Source organism: Acomys minous (genome assembly GCF_964271855.1).
Source record: "Acomys minous genome assembly, chromosome: 12".
In the NCBI taxonomy this organism is placed as follows: Eukaryota; Metazoa; Chordata; class Mammalia; order Rodentia; family Muridae; genus Acomys; species Acomys minous.
The window spans coordinates 94,541,020-94,557,236 of NC_140493.1; the positions used below are offsets into that span (position 1 = coordinate 94,541,020).

At 50.5% G+C, this 16,217-nt stretch overlaps 1 protein-coding gene across 1 annotated transcript in view; it reads left to right on the plus strand.

The window, feature by feature from the left end:
• The window catches only part of LOC311578402 (homologous recombination OB-fold protein-like), a 21,922-nt gene extending 10,891 nt beyond the window's left edge, over nt 1–11,031 (plus strand). The window contains exons 7-10 of the mRNA XM_084748226.1: nt 6,037–6,304; nt 8,326–8,818; nt 9,161–9,274; nt 10,068–11,031. Coding sequence (XP_084604352.1) covers nt 6,037–6,304; nt 8,326–8,818; nt 9,161–9,274; nt 10,068–10,253 — 1,061 coding nt within the window. The 3' untranslated portion in view covers nt 10,254–11,031. The remainder of the gene's footprint in view (nt 1–6,036; nt 6,305–8,325; nt 8,819–9,160; nt 9,275–10,067) is intronic.
• The last annotated feature ends 5,186 nt before the right edge of the window (nt 11,032–16,217 follow it).

Genomic DNA, 16,217 nt, shown 5'->3' on the forward strand with positions numbered 1-16,217 from the left:
GGTGATGGGTGATGGGTGATGGGTGATGGGTGATGGATGATGGGTGATGGGTGATGAATGATGGGTGATGGGTGATGTGTGATGGGTGAGGGATGATGGGTGATGGGTGATGAATGAAGGGTGATGGATGATGGGTGATGGATGATGGGTGATGGGTGATGGATGATGGGTGATGGGTGATGGGTGATGAATGATGGGTGATGGGTGAGGGATGATGGGTGAGGATGATGGGTGATGGGTGATGGGTGAGGGATGATGGGTGATGGGTGATGAATGATGGGTGATGGATGATGGGTGATGGATGATGGGTGATGGGTGATGAATGATGGGTGATGGGTGATGGGTGATGGGTGAGGGATGATGGGTGATGGGTGATGGATGATGGGTGATGGGTGATGGTGATGAATGATGGGTGATGGGTGAAGGATGATGGGTGAGGGATGATGGGTGATGGGTGATGGGTGATGGGTGATGGGTGATGGGTGATGGGTGATGGGTGAGGGATGATGGGTGATGGGTGATGAATGATGGGTGATGGATGATGGGTGATGGATGATGGGTGATGGGTGATGAATGATGGGTGATGGATGATGGGTGATGGGTGATGGATGATGGGTGATGGATGATGGGTGATGGTATGGGTGATGGGTGATGGGTGATGGGTGATGGGTGATGGGTGATGGATGAATGATGGGTGATGGGTGATGGATGATGGGTGATGGTGTGATGGATGATGGGTGATGGGTGATGGGTGATGGGTGATGGATGATGGGTGATGGATGATGGGTGATGGGTGATGGGTGATGGGTGATGGGATTGTGATGGATGATGGGTGATGGGTGATGGATGATGGGTGATGGGTGATGGATGATGGGTGATGGATGATGGGTGATGGGTGAATGGGTGATGGATGCTGGGTGATGAATGATGGGTGATGGGTGATGGATGATGGGTGATGGATGATGGGTGATGGGTGATGGGTGATGGGTGATGGATGATGGGTGATGAATGATGGGTGATGGGTGATGGATGATGGGTGATGGATGATGGGTGATGGGGTGATGGGTGATGGGTGATGGGTGATGGGTGATGGATGATGGGTGATGGGTGATGAATGATGGGTGATGGGTGATGGATGATGGGTGATGGATGATGGGTGATGGGTGATGGGTGATGAATGATGGGTGATGGGTGAGGGATGATGGGTGAGGGATGATGGGTGATGGGTGATGGGTGATGGGTGATGAATGATGGGTGATGGATGATGGGTGATGGGTGAGGGATGATGGGTGATGAATGATGGGTGATGGGTGAGGATGATGGGTGATGGATGATGGGTGATGGGTGATGGGTGATTGGGTGATGGATGATGGGTGATGGGTGATGGGTGATGAATGATGGGTGATGGATGATGGGTGATGGATGATGGGTGATGGGTGATGAATGATGGGTGATGGATGATGGGTGATGGGTGAGGGATGATGGGTGATGAATGATGGGTGATGGGTGATGGATGATGGGTGATGGATGATGGGGTGATGGGAGATGGGTGATGGGTGATGGGTGATGGGTATGGATGATGGGTGATGGGTGATGAATGATGGGTGATGGGTGATGGATGATGGGTGATGGATGATGGGTGAAGGGTGAGGGATGATGGGTGAGGGATGATGGGTGATGGTGATGGGTGATGGGTGATGGGTGATGGGTGATGGGTGATGGGTGATGGGTGATGGATGATGGGTGAGGGTGATGGATGATGGGTGATGGGTGGGGGATGATGGGTGATGAATGGATGGGTGATGGGTGAGGGATGAATGGGTGATGGATGATGGGTGATGGGTGATGAATGATGGGTGATGGGTGAGGGATGATGGGTGCTGGGTGATGGGTGAGGGTGATGGGTGATGGGTGATGGGTGATGGATGATGGGGATGGGTGATGGGTGAGGGATGATGGGTGAATGGGTGATGGATGATGGATGATGGATGATGGGTGATGGGTGATGGATGATGGGTGATGGGTGATGGGGCGAGGGGTGATGGGTGAGGGGTGAGGGGTGAGGGGTGATGGGTGAGGAGGTGAGGGGTGAGGGGTGAGGGGTGAGGGGTGAGGGGTGATGGGTGAGGGGTGATGGGTGAGGGGTGAGGGGTGAGGGGTGAGGGGTGATGGGTGATGGGTGATGAATGATGGGTGAGGTGGAGGGGTGATGGGTGAGGGGGTGAGGGATGATGAATGATGGGTGAGGGGTGATGGGTGAGGGAGTGAGGGGTGAGGGGTGAGGGGTGATGGGTGATGGGTGATGAATTAGGAGCATGGATGATGGGTGAGGGGTGATGGGTGATGGGTGAGGGATGATGGGTGATGAGTGAGGGGTGATGGGTGAGTGTGAGGGGTGAGGGGTGATGGGTGATGGATGATGGGTGATGGGTGATGGGTGATGGGTGATGAATGATGGGTGATGGGTGAGGGATGATGGGTGATGGATGATGGGTGATGGGTGATGAATGATGGGTGATGGGTGAGGGATGATGGGTGATGGATGATGGGTGATGGGTGATGGGTGATGGGTGATGGGTGATGGGTGATGGGTGATGGGTGATGGGTGAGGGATGATGGGTGATGGGTGATGGATGAATGAATGGAGGGTGAGGGATGATGGGTGATGGATGAGGGTGAGGGGTGAGGGATGATGGGTGCTGGGTGAGGGATGATGGGTGATGGGTGATGGATGATGGGTGATGAATGATGGGTGATGGGTGAGGGATGATGGGTGAGGGATGATGGGTGATGGGTGATGGGTGATGGGTGATGGATGATGGGTGATGGGTGATGAATGATGGGTGATGGGTGAGGGATGATGGGTGATGGATGATGGGTGATGGGTGATGGGTGATGGGTGATGGATGATGGGTGATGGGTGATGGATGATGGGTGATGGGTGATGGATGATGGGTGATGGGTGATGGATGATGGGTGATGAATGATGGGTGATGGGTGATGGATGATGGGTGATGGGTGATGGATGATGGGTGATGAATGATGGGTGATGGGTGAGGGATGATGGGTGGATGGATGATGGGTGAATGGGTGATGAATGATGGGTGATGGGTGAAGGGATGATGGGTGATGGGTGATGGGTGATGGGTGATGGATGATGGGTGATGGGTGATGGGTGAGGGATGATGGGTGATGGGTGATGGATGATGGATGATGGGTGATGGGTGATGGGTGATGGGTGATGGATGATGGGTGATGAGTGATGGATGATGGGTGATGGGTGATGGATGATGGGTGTTGGGTGATGGGTGATGGGTGATGGGTGATGGGTGATGGATGATGGGTGATGGGTGATGGGTGATGAATGATGGGTGATGGGTGATGGGTGATGAATGATGGGTGATGGGTGAGGGATGATGGGTGATGGGTGATGGGTGATGGGTGATGGGTGATGGGTGAGGGATGATGGGTGATGGGTGATGGATGATGGGTGATGGGTGATGGGTGAGGGATGATGGGTGATGGATGATGGGTGATGGGTGATGAATGATGGGTGATGGGTGAGGGATGATGGGTGATGGATGATGGGTGATGGGTGATGGGTGATGGGTGATGGGTGATGGGTGATGGGTGATGGGTGATGGATGATGGGTGATGGGTGATGGATGATGGGTGATGGGTGATGGGTGATGGGTGATGGGTGATGGGTGATGGATGATGGGTGATGGGTGATGGGTGATGGGTGATGGGTGATGGATGATGGGTGATGGGTGATGGGTGATGGGTGATGGGTGATGGATGATGGGTGATGGGTGATGGGTGATGAATGATGGGTGATGGGTGATGGGTGATGAATGATGGGTGATGGGTGAGGGATGATGGGTGATGGGTGATGGATGATGGGTGATGGGTGATGGGTGAGGGATGATGGGTGATGGGTGATGGATGATGGGTGATGGGTGATGGGTGAGGGATGATGGGTGATGGATGATGGGTGATGGGTGATGAATGATGGGTGATGGGTGAGGGATGATGGGTGATGGATGATGGGTGATGGGTGATGGGTGATGGGTGATGGGTGATGGGTGATGGGTGATGGGTGATGGATGATGGGTGATGGATGATGGGTGATGGGTGATGGGTGATGGGTGATGGGTGATGGGTGATGGGTGATGGGTGATGGATGATGGGTGATGGGTGATGGGTGATGGGTGATGGGTGATGGATGATGGGTGATGGGTGATGGGTGATGGGTGATGGGTGATGGGTATGTTCCTCCCACCACCCCTGCCCCATTGCCTTTCTTTCCTTCTTTTTTTTTTCTTTTTTTCTGGGGGGGTTGTTTTGTTTTTTGAGACAGGGTCTCTCTGTGTAGCCTTGACTGTCCTGGACTCATTTTTGTAGACCAGGCTGGCCTTGAACTCACAGGGATCCACCTGCCTCTGCCTCACGAGTGCTGGGATTAAAGGTGTGCGCCACCACACCCAATGGCCCCTTTTTTCTTAAGATACATTTTTTTTTTTTTTTTTTGGTTTTTCAAGACAGGGTCTCTCTGTGTAGCCTTGGCTGTCCTGGACTAATTTTGTAGACCAGGCTGGTCTCGAACTCACAGCAATCCAGCTGCCTCTGCCTCCTGAGTGCTAGGATTAAAGGCGTGCGCCACCACCGCCCATTAACATATATTTTTATGTTATTTTTATGGGTGTTTTGTCTGCATATAGATCTGTGTACTCCTGTGTGCCTGGTGCCCATAGAAACACGGAGGGACCATTGGATGCCCTGGGGCTGGAGGTACAGGTGGTTGTGAGGCACCGTGTGGTGCTATTATTCCTAACCACTGAGCCATCTCTCCAGCCCCTTTTACTTCTTTGATTTTTTCATTTTGCTTGCTTACGATACTAAGAGATGGAACTTGATGGGTGGTGGTGGCGCACGCCTTTAATCCCAGCACTTGGGAGGCAGAGGCAGGTGGATCTCTGTGAGTTCAAGGCCAGCCTGGTCTATATAGTGAGTTCTAGGACAGCTAGAGCTATTACACAGAGAAACTCTGTCTTGAAAAACGAAAAACAAACAAACAAACAAAAAAGAAATGGAACTCAGAGCCCACATGTAGGCAAGTACTGTACCACAGAGCCATACAATCAGACTCCTTTGCTGTTTTGTTGTTGTTTTTGGTTTTTCAAGATAGGGTTTCTCTGTGTAGCCCTGACTGTCCTGGAATTCACTCTGTAGACCAGGCTGGCCTCAAAAGAGATCTGCCTCTGCCTCTGCGGGGATCAAAAGTGTGCACCACCAATGCCTGGTGGACAAAGTGTTTGCTTGCTTTCTTTTTAAAGATTTGTTTATTACTATGTACACAATTTTTAAAGATTTAGTTATTTATTATTATGTATACAGTGCTCTGCCTGCATGTACACCCGCACACCAGAAGAAGGCATTAGATCACATTACAGATGGTTGTGAGCCACTGTGTGGTTGCTGGAAATTGAACTCAGGATCTCTGGAGAAGCAGTCAGTGGCAGTAATCGTAGCATTCAAAGGAAGCAGAGGCAGGCAGATCTCTGTGAGTTTAAGGCCAGCCTGGTCTACAGAGTAAGTCCAGGACAGCCAAGGCTACATAGAGAAACACTGTCTCAAAAACAAACAAACAAAAAATAAAAAAAACACGGGGCTGGAGAGATGGCTCAGAGGTTAAGAGCACCGGCTGTTCTTCCAAACGTCCTGAGGTCAATTCCCAGCAACCCCATGGTGGCTCACAACCATCTATAATGAGATCTGGTGCCCTCTGCTGGCGGGCACGTGCATATGCAGGCCGAGCACTGTATACATAATAAATACATCTTTAATAAATAAATAAAAGCTCTTCTAATGTATATTTCCAGCTCAGGACTTGATGGACCCCCTAGCCACAGATATAGCTTGGCTATTTGTGCTCAGTAAGCTAGACCCAGGGAAGGCCAGCATCCACTTTAGTCACAGACACCTTTCACCCTGCTCTCCCATACGAAGTCCTACAGTGCTGCCTGTCCTCTTCAGGATTCTGGGTGCTGACTCCAAAGACCAAACAGACGGCACCTCTCACCATCGCTGTGGCCAGAGGCTACATAGACTGCGCCCGACACCTTATTCTGCAGGGGGCTGAGCTCGATGCCCGAATTGGAGGCCGGGCTGCCTTGCACGAGGCCTGTGGCCAAGGCCATCCCGACTGTGTCCGGCTGCTGCTCACGTTTGGTGCCAAGGCTAATGTGTTGTCTGAAGAGGGAATGACCCCCTTGCACCTCTGCACAGCTCCTGAGTCCTTGCAGTAGGTGCCCATGGCCTGGGACGGTTGTGTGGGGTGTGTCTATGTGTGTGTCCAACTCACCTGCCTGGGAGCAAGGATAACTCGGCCAAGCTTTGCTGTCCAGAGAACAGCTCATGTACTTGCTTTTACGTGTAGATAGAGGCCTCATTATTTTATTTATGTGTATATAAGCACATATGTGTATGTACATGTGTACAGGGGCCTGCAGAGGCCACATTAGGCGGTCAGGTCTCCTGGAGTTGGAATTACAGCACTGTGTCTGGGTCTCCTTCTACTTTTGTTTTTTTCCCAGACAGGGTCTCTCTGTGTAGCCCTGGCCATCCTGCACTCACTTTATAGACCAGGCTGGCCTCGAACTCACGGCGATCCGCCTGCCTCTGCCTCCCAGGTGCTGGTATTAAAGACATTCGCCATCATGCCCAGCTCTCTATGTTTGTTTTTTTTGAGACAGGGCCTCTCTGGGTAGCCTTGGCTGTCCTGGAACTCTCTATGTTGCCCAGGCTAGCCTCACACTTGTGATCCCCCTGCCTCTGCCTCCTGGTTACTGGTATTACAGGTGTAAACCACTATGCTCAGCTCTCTCCTCCCAGTTAGTTAATTTTCAACATTTTGTATTCTGGTTTAGACACAGAGTCTTTCTATATATATCTGGCTGGCCTGGGACTTGGTATTTATACCAGACTGAATTTTTGTTTTGTTTTTGTTTTTTGAGACAGGGTTTCTCTGCGTAGCCTTGGCTGTCCTGGACTCACTTTGTAGACCAGGCTGGCCTTGAACTCACAGAGATCCACGTGCCTCTGCCTCTCGATTAAAGGGGATTAAAGGCATGCGCCACCACCACCTGGCTCCAGACTGAAAGTTTAGTGATCCTCCTGCCTCTGTTTCCCCAGTGTTCGGATTACAGCTGTGTGCCACCTGACCTGGCTTCTCACTTGTTTTTGTTCTTATTTTGTTTGGGACAGAATCTCAGTAGCTTGGAAGAGGATCCTCCTACAGTATTTCCTAAGATCTGAGATTACAGCCGTGCACCACCATGCTCAGAAATCAAAACCAGGGCCTGGCTGGTAGCGCATGCCTTCAATCCCAGCCCTCGGGAGGCAGAGGCAGGCAGATCACTGTGAGTTCCAAGCCAGCCTGGTCTACAAAGTGAGTCCAGGACAGCCAAGGCTACACAGAGAGATCCTGTCTCAAAAAAAAAAAAAAAAAAAAAAAAACCACACAAACAAAACAAAACAAACAAACAAAAAGTCAGGAGAGCAGACGCTGGGGTAGTAACTCTGTTGGTAGAGTGCTTGCCTAGAAACATGCATGGAGCTTTGTTTGGCTTTCATCCCTGGAACCACAGAAACTGGGCACCTGTAATCCCAGCAAGTGGGAAGAGGAGGTGAAGAGGCTTCAGGAGTTCAAAGTCGTTCTCTGATACACAGCGACCTCGAGGCTGGCAGAAGGGAGGTATAGCTCAGTGATAGGTTGCCCAGAGGACCTGAATTTCACACTTAGCACAAATTAAGTAAATTGGAGCTGGGCAGGGGTGGCACACGCCTTTACTCCCTGCACTCCGGAGGCAGAGAGGAAGGCGGTTCTGAGTTCCAGGCCAGCCTGGTCTACAGAGTGAGTTCCAGATCAGCCAGGTCTACACGAAGAAACCCCGCTTCGAAATCAAAATACAACGACAACAAAAGTAAATCAGTTTAGGTCGGGTGAACGCCAGAATCTGCCGCATCCATTAATGCTCTGTGTGTGCACTGGGCCGTTTGAAGCTTAGCTTTCTTCTTCTTCTTCTTCTTCTTCTTCTTCTTCTTCTTCTTCTTCTTCTTCTTCTTCTTCTTCTTCTTCTTCTTCTTCCTCCTCCTCCTCCTCCTCCTCCTCCTCCTCCTCCTCCTCCTCTTCCTCCTTCTTCTTCTTTTAATCTGAACATTCAAGGTGCTTCTGGCAGCTTCAGCTGGTCCCATAACTCTGCTGGTTGTAATGGGGTTTCTGTGATTGGATGGGATCACTAAGCCGGAACACCCTGTCTGTAGGTGCGCCAAGTTGCTGTTGGAGGCTGGAGCGTCTGTGAATGTGGCATCGAAGGAGAGCGAAGTGACGCCCCTGCATGTGGCTGCAGCTCGTGGCCTAGAGCAACATGTGGCGCTCTACCTGGAGAACGGTGCAGACGTGGGACTGCGCACCAGCCAGGGGGAGACCGCGCTGAACGCCGCCTGCGCTGGAGCCGAGGGGCCAGGCAGCGGCCGACAGCACGAGGCTGTAGCGCGACGCCTCCTGGAAGCCGGGGCTGATCCCCGGGCTGCAGGTCGCAAGCGCCACACGCCACTGCACAACGCCTGTGCTAATGGCTGCGGAGGCCTGGCCGAACTGCTGCTGCGCCACGGGGCCAGCGCTGGAGTCGCCAATGGGGCGGGCCATACACCAATGGACTGCGCGCTGCAAGCGGTACAGGACGCCCCCAACTGGGAGCCCGAGGTCCTCTTTGCAGCGTTGCTGGACTACGGGGCTCAGCCCGTTCACCCTGAGGTGTGCTGGGAGAGCTTGAGGAAGGAGGTGCCTAGTGGAAAAGGGGAGCCTGGGACAGAACTACCCTGACTGGAAGGGTCTGGAAGATCAAAAGCCTCTCTCAGTGACTAGAGGTCCATGCCCCCATCTTGGCAGAGGGGAGAGAGAGTGTGCAGAGAAAAACAGAGTCAAGGAAACTGGGGCCAGGAGCTTGGGGCATATGTGGGTGGGGCAAGCTGGGGCATGGGAAAGATGGGGGGGGGGGGCGGGGTTGTGTGTGTGGCAATTTATATTAGCCAGCCTTGAGTATTGCCTTAGTTGGGGGACAACACGGAACTCCTAAGCTCCTGTTTTGATTCCCAGATGCTGAAACACTGTGCCAACTTTCCTCGGGCCCTGGAAGTCCTGCTTAATGCCTATCCACGTGTTCCATCCTGTGACACCTGGGCAGAGGCAGTGCTCCCCGAGCTGTGGCAGGTATGTCCGCTCCAAGTGCCAAGCTCTCTCCTAGGGGGCTAGAGAGGCCAGAGGCCAGCTGCCGAGAGGGAAAATGGACCCCGGGCTGAAGAGGGTAGGCAGTGAAACCCCTGGCTTCCGGCACTGCCCGAAGAATCTCTGACCTCCCCAGCCCCTTGCTGAGAGCCATTCTTTTTTTTTTTTTCGAAGATTTATTTATTTATTATTATGTATACAGTGTTCTGCTTGCATGTACACCTGTACACCAGAAGAGGGCACCAGATCTCATTATAGATGGTTGTGAACCATGTGGTTGCTGGGAATTGACCTCAGGACCTTTAGAAGAGCAGACAGTGCTTTTAACCTCTGAGCCATCTCTCTGGCCCCAGAGACATTCTTATACCTCCAGTCAGCTCTGACTTGGTGGGAATTCCACCAGTGTGTCTGGGGTGGGAGTGGCCACAGACACGATTGAAATCCAGTCCCCAGTACCCTGGAAAGGTTCTATGTGTTGAAATATCCCTGGAAAGGGACTGGAGAGATGGCTCAGAGGTTGAGAGCACTGTCTGCTCTTCCAAAGGTCCTGAGTTCAATACCCAGCAACCACATGGTGGCTCACAACCATCTATAATGAGATCTGGTGCCCTCTTCTGGCAAGCATGCGGACTTGCAGGCAGAATACTGTGTACATAATAAATAAATAAATAAATAAATCTTAAAAGAAATTCCCTGGACCCCCACCACTAGGTTATCTCCTGGAAGGGTGAGATCAGGGGTACTGGATCACCCCATCTTCCCTTCCTTCTGGCCCTAGGAACATGAAACCTTCTACAGCTCAGCCCTACGCATGGAAAACCAGCCAAGACGGCTTCAGCACCTGGCCCGCCTGGCTGTTCGTGCTCAGTTGGGCGGCAACTGTCGCGAGGCCGCTGCCCAGCTCCCCCTGCCTCCACTGCTCAGAGACTACCTGCTGCTGTGTGTGGAGGGACGAATCCAGTGAGCTCCGGGCAGGCCGCTTCCACTTCTACCTGCTCCTGCACCCAGGCCCCCGGGGAAACCAACCACGTCTCCCTTTCCTTACACTTTGCACGCCCTCCAGGACCAGCGTGTACCTCCACTGACACCTTAAGCTACCTGCTGAACTTCAGGCCTTCTCAGCCTGAAGTCCCCAAAGAAACCTTTCTTTCGCTCCCATGCTTAAGTTGATGGCCCCTTTGGGCAACCAAGCTATAAACAGTGGATCCTCCCTGCCGCTCTCCCCTTGCCACCTCTATGTCTGCTCAGCCCTTTCCATAGTGACCAGCCTTCAGATGGACTTGATGGCATGAACCTCTAACCCCAGGACTTAGGAGGCTGAGGCAGTGGATTGTGAGTTCAAAGCTAGCAGGATCTTGGTTGGGGGGGGGGGGGGAACGGACCCTGCTTCTCGGCCTGTAGTGTTCTACCCAGCCCCAACTCTGGGTAGGACTTCCAGGAAGGGGGATGTTCTGATTGTTTTCCCCTGAGCTCGAGGCATGGAACCCGGGGCTTGGTCCATGCTAAGCAATATCCCATCCCAGAGCCACACCTCTAGCTCTTAGTGGAGGCCCCCATGGCCTGGATGCCAGCACAGCTTTAACGCTTCAGTTCTCATGGTCTCTTTTAGCTCTTCTCAACCCTCAGGCTAAAGGGAGAACTCAAACAGGGGCTTGCGCCAGGCGTGGTGGCGCATGCCTTTAATCCCAGCATTCAGGAGGCAGAGGCAGGTGGATCGCTGTGAGTTCGAGGCCAGCCTGGTCTACAAAGCAAGTCCAGGACTAGCCAAGGCTAACACAGAGAGACCCTATCTCAAAAATAAAAAATAAAAAAATAAAAAAAAAACCAGGGGCTTGGGATGGGACTCACCCGCCGCCAGCGTTTGCGTGGTGTGTGAGTGTTTGTGTGTATGTGGGGGGGGGGGGGGCTATGCTCGCTCCCTAGAACGAACCAGAAAACGATGACCTCAAACCTCCACTCAGTGACGTGACATCATTTAGAAGGTGGAAGCTGGAGTTTTGGGATTTTTTTTTTTTTTCTCCAAAACAAAAACAAACATCTCACCCAGTCGTAGGCAAGACTCTGTTGTGTTCTCCGACCTCCTTCCCTAGCCAGGCCCACGGATGCAGGCTCAGTAAACTGGCTACTACTTCCACAACTGAACCATTCTTGGAAACTGTTTTGGGTAGTGGGTATCACTGCTTGGGACAGTCTTCTGGGGGCCTGGACATCACTATCTGTACAGAAGTTTAATTTGTGACCACCGCCCTGATAGCCTGCCTTTGTATTGTGCTTATTTGATGAAGTGCTTGCATCTGCCTCCACGAGGCTGAGACTGGGGTTGGAGTCCTTGAACAGGTCTTGAAGAGGAGGGTGGTCTCCCTTCCTGCCAAATGTTGCATGGTATCGTAAGTGGCCGTCATTCTAGGGTGGCTTCTGGGGCCTAGGAAGCTAGAAAGCTGTCCTCTCTTACTTCTTCTGGTCCCAGAGACAGGGGGGAAAAAAAAGATGTGCTAGCTTACCCCTAGCGGGAGGCTTTTCAAAGCAAGCCAGTTTTACGAACTCAAATAAATAATCTGTTCACAGAACAAACGTACGGCTACTGTCAGGTTTAAATGGGAGTGGAGTGTCCGTCCCTCGCCCCCCACCACCCCAGTTATCTTCCTCTTTGTGTCCTGGCACTTGCAAGTTTTCTGCCTTGAACAGGTGTTACTGGTCACATGAAAAAAGTGGTGTTTTAGCCGGGCATAGTAGCTCCCAGCACTTGGGGAGGCAGAGATAGGCGGATCTCTGTGAGTTCCAGGCCAGCCTGGTCTACAAAGGAGTCCAGGACAGCTAAGATAACATAGAGGAAACACTGTCTGGGAAAAAAATAAAGAAAAGTTTGTGGTTTTTTTTTCAAACTCTGCCCCCCCCCCAAGCCTATGGTAACTATCCCAGGAGAGAATAGAAGGGCTTATTTGATATTTTGTTTGCTGGGGATCTCAGACACCAGTTGGCATCACCTACCAGACAGCAGGGCTACATCAGAAGCCCTGGGCCTGCTTCCTGGGGCCTCTGTCCAGCCCCCTTCTCCTGGGAGTTCTGGGCAGATTCCCTTTCACTGGCACAAGACAGCCTCTGGCCTGGCTCAGCCGAGCAGGAACCACCTGTTTCTGGAGAGACATTTTTGCTTTATAGTCTCACAAAGCCAAAAGGTCTAAGACAGTGGTTCTCAACCAGTGGGTCTCCATCCTTTGGGGAGCCAAAAGGGCCCTTGCACAGAGGTCGCCCAAGACTATCCAGAAAACATTGTAGGCTCAATTTTCTTAATCAATATATTTTATTAACAACTTAGTGATGGAGCATATGTCCCTTATAACCCGACTAACCAAAACAATAGGGAATGAGGATTAATGGACACAATAACAAAACCTTAAGGATATCAGTTCGGGGAACGATTCTCCAGGCGTGAGCCGCCGGATTTCTTCTGCTGGAACCTGGGGTGACCAGAACCTAGAACCTCAGCAGCAGCCGGAGCCCCCAAAGCCTTCCCATTGAGCGGTTTTCTCTAGGAGCATCTTGAAGTGCAGCAATAAACAGCCAAATCTATCCCAAGTCTCCAAAAAGCTCCGGCTCCAGTTCTGGGCTCATTTATGTATCTCCTCCCAGAGTCTGGTCCAGGGATCTTTTCAGCTGGCAACAATTAAGCTCCTGCACGAGATGGTTGCTCTTCTAGTGAATTAACCTCACCTGTTCTCTCAGGAGACCATTCCGATCCCACACTTGGAATCCTAAAAGCCAGGTTTATCTCTCCTTCAAAACATAGTTATTTATGTTACAATTCGTAACAGTAGCAAAATTAGTTATAAAGTAGCAGTGGAAATAACTTTATGTGCTGGCATGGTGGCTCATGCCTTTAATCCCAGCACTCAAGAGAGGCAGAGGCAGGATCTCTGTGAGTTTCAGGCCAGTTTGGTCTAACAAAGTTGTTGATGTTATTTTTATAAAACTGTGTTTGTTTCTCTTAGTTTATTTCTTTGTTTGTTTTGCTTTGGTTTTTTTTTCCAAAACAGTTTCTCTGCGTAGCTTTGGCTGTCCTGGACTTGATTTGTAGAACAGGCTGGTCTTGAACTCACAGAGATTCATCTGCCTCTGCCTCTGAGTGCTAGGACAGCAGGCATGAGCCACCACACTCAGATGGTTTCCTTTTTTTCTGAAAGAAAAGATATATTGGATTCTATGTATTAATTTTATGATAGGCAAAGATTTTTCCAGTTGCAAAGAGCATATTAAAAGAACAGAGTTAAGTCGGCAATAAAGTGAATCTTGCTCAGAAAAAAAAAAAATAAAAGAACAGAGTTTATGTGTAGTTTTGCTTTGTTTTGCATCCTATTTGTGTGTGGGAGGGGAGGGGGGAAGTGGGGGAGATGTCTGCAGACACCAGAAGACGACTAGGAACCCTTGGAGCCTTAGGTACTTTGGAAGAGCAGCAACCACTGAGCCATCCTCCCAAATCCTACTTTTTTTTTTTTTAATACATACTATACCATAAACAAGTAAAAGGCAAAATACTAGAAAACTATTTCAGTTAAAGATGTTATTCTAGCTGGATGGGGTGGTGCACACCTGTGACCCCAGAACTCTGGGAGGCAGAGACAGGAAGATCTCTGTGAGTTGGAGGCCAGCCTGGTCTATAAAGTGAGTCTAGGACAGCTAAGGCTACACAGAGAAACCTTGTCTCAAACAAACAAACAAAAAATGTCATTCAAAAGCCCAGCATGCTACACAGAGAAACTCTGTCTCGAGAAACAAACAAACTAAATACATAAATAAAAATAAAGCCCAGCATGGTGGCGCACACCTCTAACCCCAGCACTCAGGAGGCAGAGGCAGGTAGGTCTCTTCTGGGAGTTCAGGGTCAGCCTCATCTGAAAACGGAGTTCCAGAGCAGCTGGGGCTGTTACACAGAAAAACCCTGTCTTGAAAAACAACAACAACAACAACAACAACAACAACAACAACAACAAAATGCCATTCAAAGGGCTAAGGACATGGCCCATTTGGTAAAGTGTAAGTATGAAGGCCTTAGTTTGAGCCTCAGCACCTGCATCAGATCAGCAGCAGCCGCTGCAGCAGCACTTGGGAGGCAGAGGCAAAAGCAAGTGGATCTCTCTGAGTTCTAGGCCAGACTGGTCTTCATGGCAAGTTCTAGGACAGCCAGGACTACATAGAAAGAACTTGTCTCAAAATAAATGAATGAGAAAAAAAATGAAGGGAAATTTTTTTTTCCTTTAAAGCCAGGCACAGCTGGCGGATCCCTGGGGCCTGCTGACCAGATAGTGTAGTCTAATTAACTCCAGGTTCGCTGAGAAACACCATCTCAGAAAGTAAGGTGGAGAGAGTGACTGAGGAAAACTCCTCCTGCCTCCATGCACATGTACCTGCAGACACACGTTTACACACAGTGAACACACACTAGCTGCCAGGCAGCGTGGCAGAAGCATGTCATTAACTCAAACTTCTCCAGAACCTGAGTCAGGCTCATACAAAGTTTAAGGCTTCCTGGGCCCGAGAGAGATCAAGGGCAACTTCCTGAGACCCTGATCCCAAAAATTTTTCTTACATTCATTTTATTTGCCCAGTGTTCTACCCGCATGTGTGCCTGTGTGCCAGAAGAGGGCACCAGATCTCGTCCTAGATGGCTGTGAGCCAACCATGTGGTGGCTGGGAATTGAACTCTGGACCCCTCAAGAACTCTGTGTAGCCTTGGCTGTCCTGGACTCCAGCCTGTTGTGGACCAGGCTGGCCTTGAACTCACAGCGATCTGCCTGCCTATACCTCCCGATTGCTGGGGTTAAAGGTGTGCGCCACCACGCCTGGCCCTCAGCCGGTGCTTCTAATCTCGGAGCTATCTCTCCAGCTCCCTGACTCAAAATGAAAAACAAAACAAAACCTAGAAAAAGCAAGCAGAACATAGTGGTTGATGCCTAGGAGGCTGAGACAGGAGAGTCAGTCAGGTTGGGAGTTCAAGGTCAGCCAAGGCTACACAGAGAAACCCTGTCTCAAAAAAGAAACAGAAACTGAAAAAGAAAGACAAAACCACTTATGTCTCAAAGGTCAATAGTTTAGGAAAGACCAAGATCACATCTACAGTGTCATGAAAAATGATTAAAGAGGGGCTGGTGACATGGTGTAGGGGGTAAAGGCATGGGACCTGGGACCCACATATACACCGCCAATAAACAAAATGTAGTACATTAAAAAAAAAAAAAGCAAGAAGTTAAACTAGGTTAATCTCCCGGTGGTGCCTGTCTGTAATCCCAGCACTCGGGAGGCAAAGATGGGAAGATCAGAAGTTCAAGGTCATCCACTACAGTGGTTCTCAACCTTTCTACAGCTGTAACCCTTTAATACAGTTCCTCATGTTGTGGTGACCCCGAACTGAAGAAGAGATAAACCTGTTTTTGTTAACCCCAAGTGTGGGATGGGAAACAGACTTGTGAGAAAACAGGAGATGTTTATCCACTCAGAAGTCGAACCACTTTGTGGGGGAGCTTGATTGTTGCCAGCTGAAAAACATCCTTGAACAGACTCTGGGAGGATACACACACACACACACACACACACACACACACACACACACACATACACACATATATGCCCAAAACAGGAGGTGGGGCTTTTTGGGTCTTGGTATTTTTGGCTGTTCATCGCTCCACTTCCAAGCACTCCCAGAGAGAACTGCTCCAGCGAAGGCTTTGGGGCTCTGGGGCTCCAGGTTCCAGCAGCAACTGTGAATTGCTGGTCTGCTAAAATCCTGCTGACTACGCCAGGAGAATCGTTCCTAGGAACTGATACCCAGAAGATTTCATTCTTGTTTTCTTTAATCTTCTTTTCCTCTTGTTTAGGCTAGTCGGCTTATAAGGGATGTACGCTCGGTTTATAAGTTCATAATAAAGTACAATTC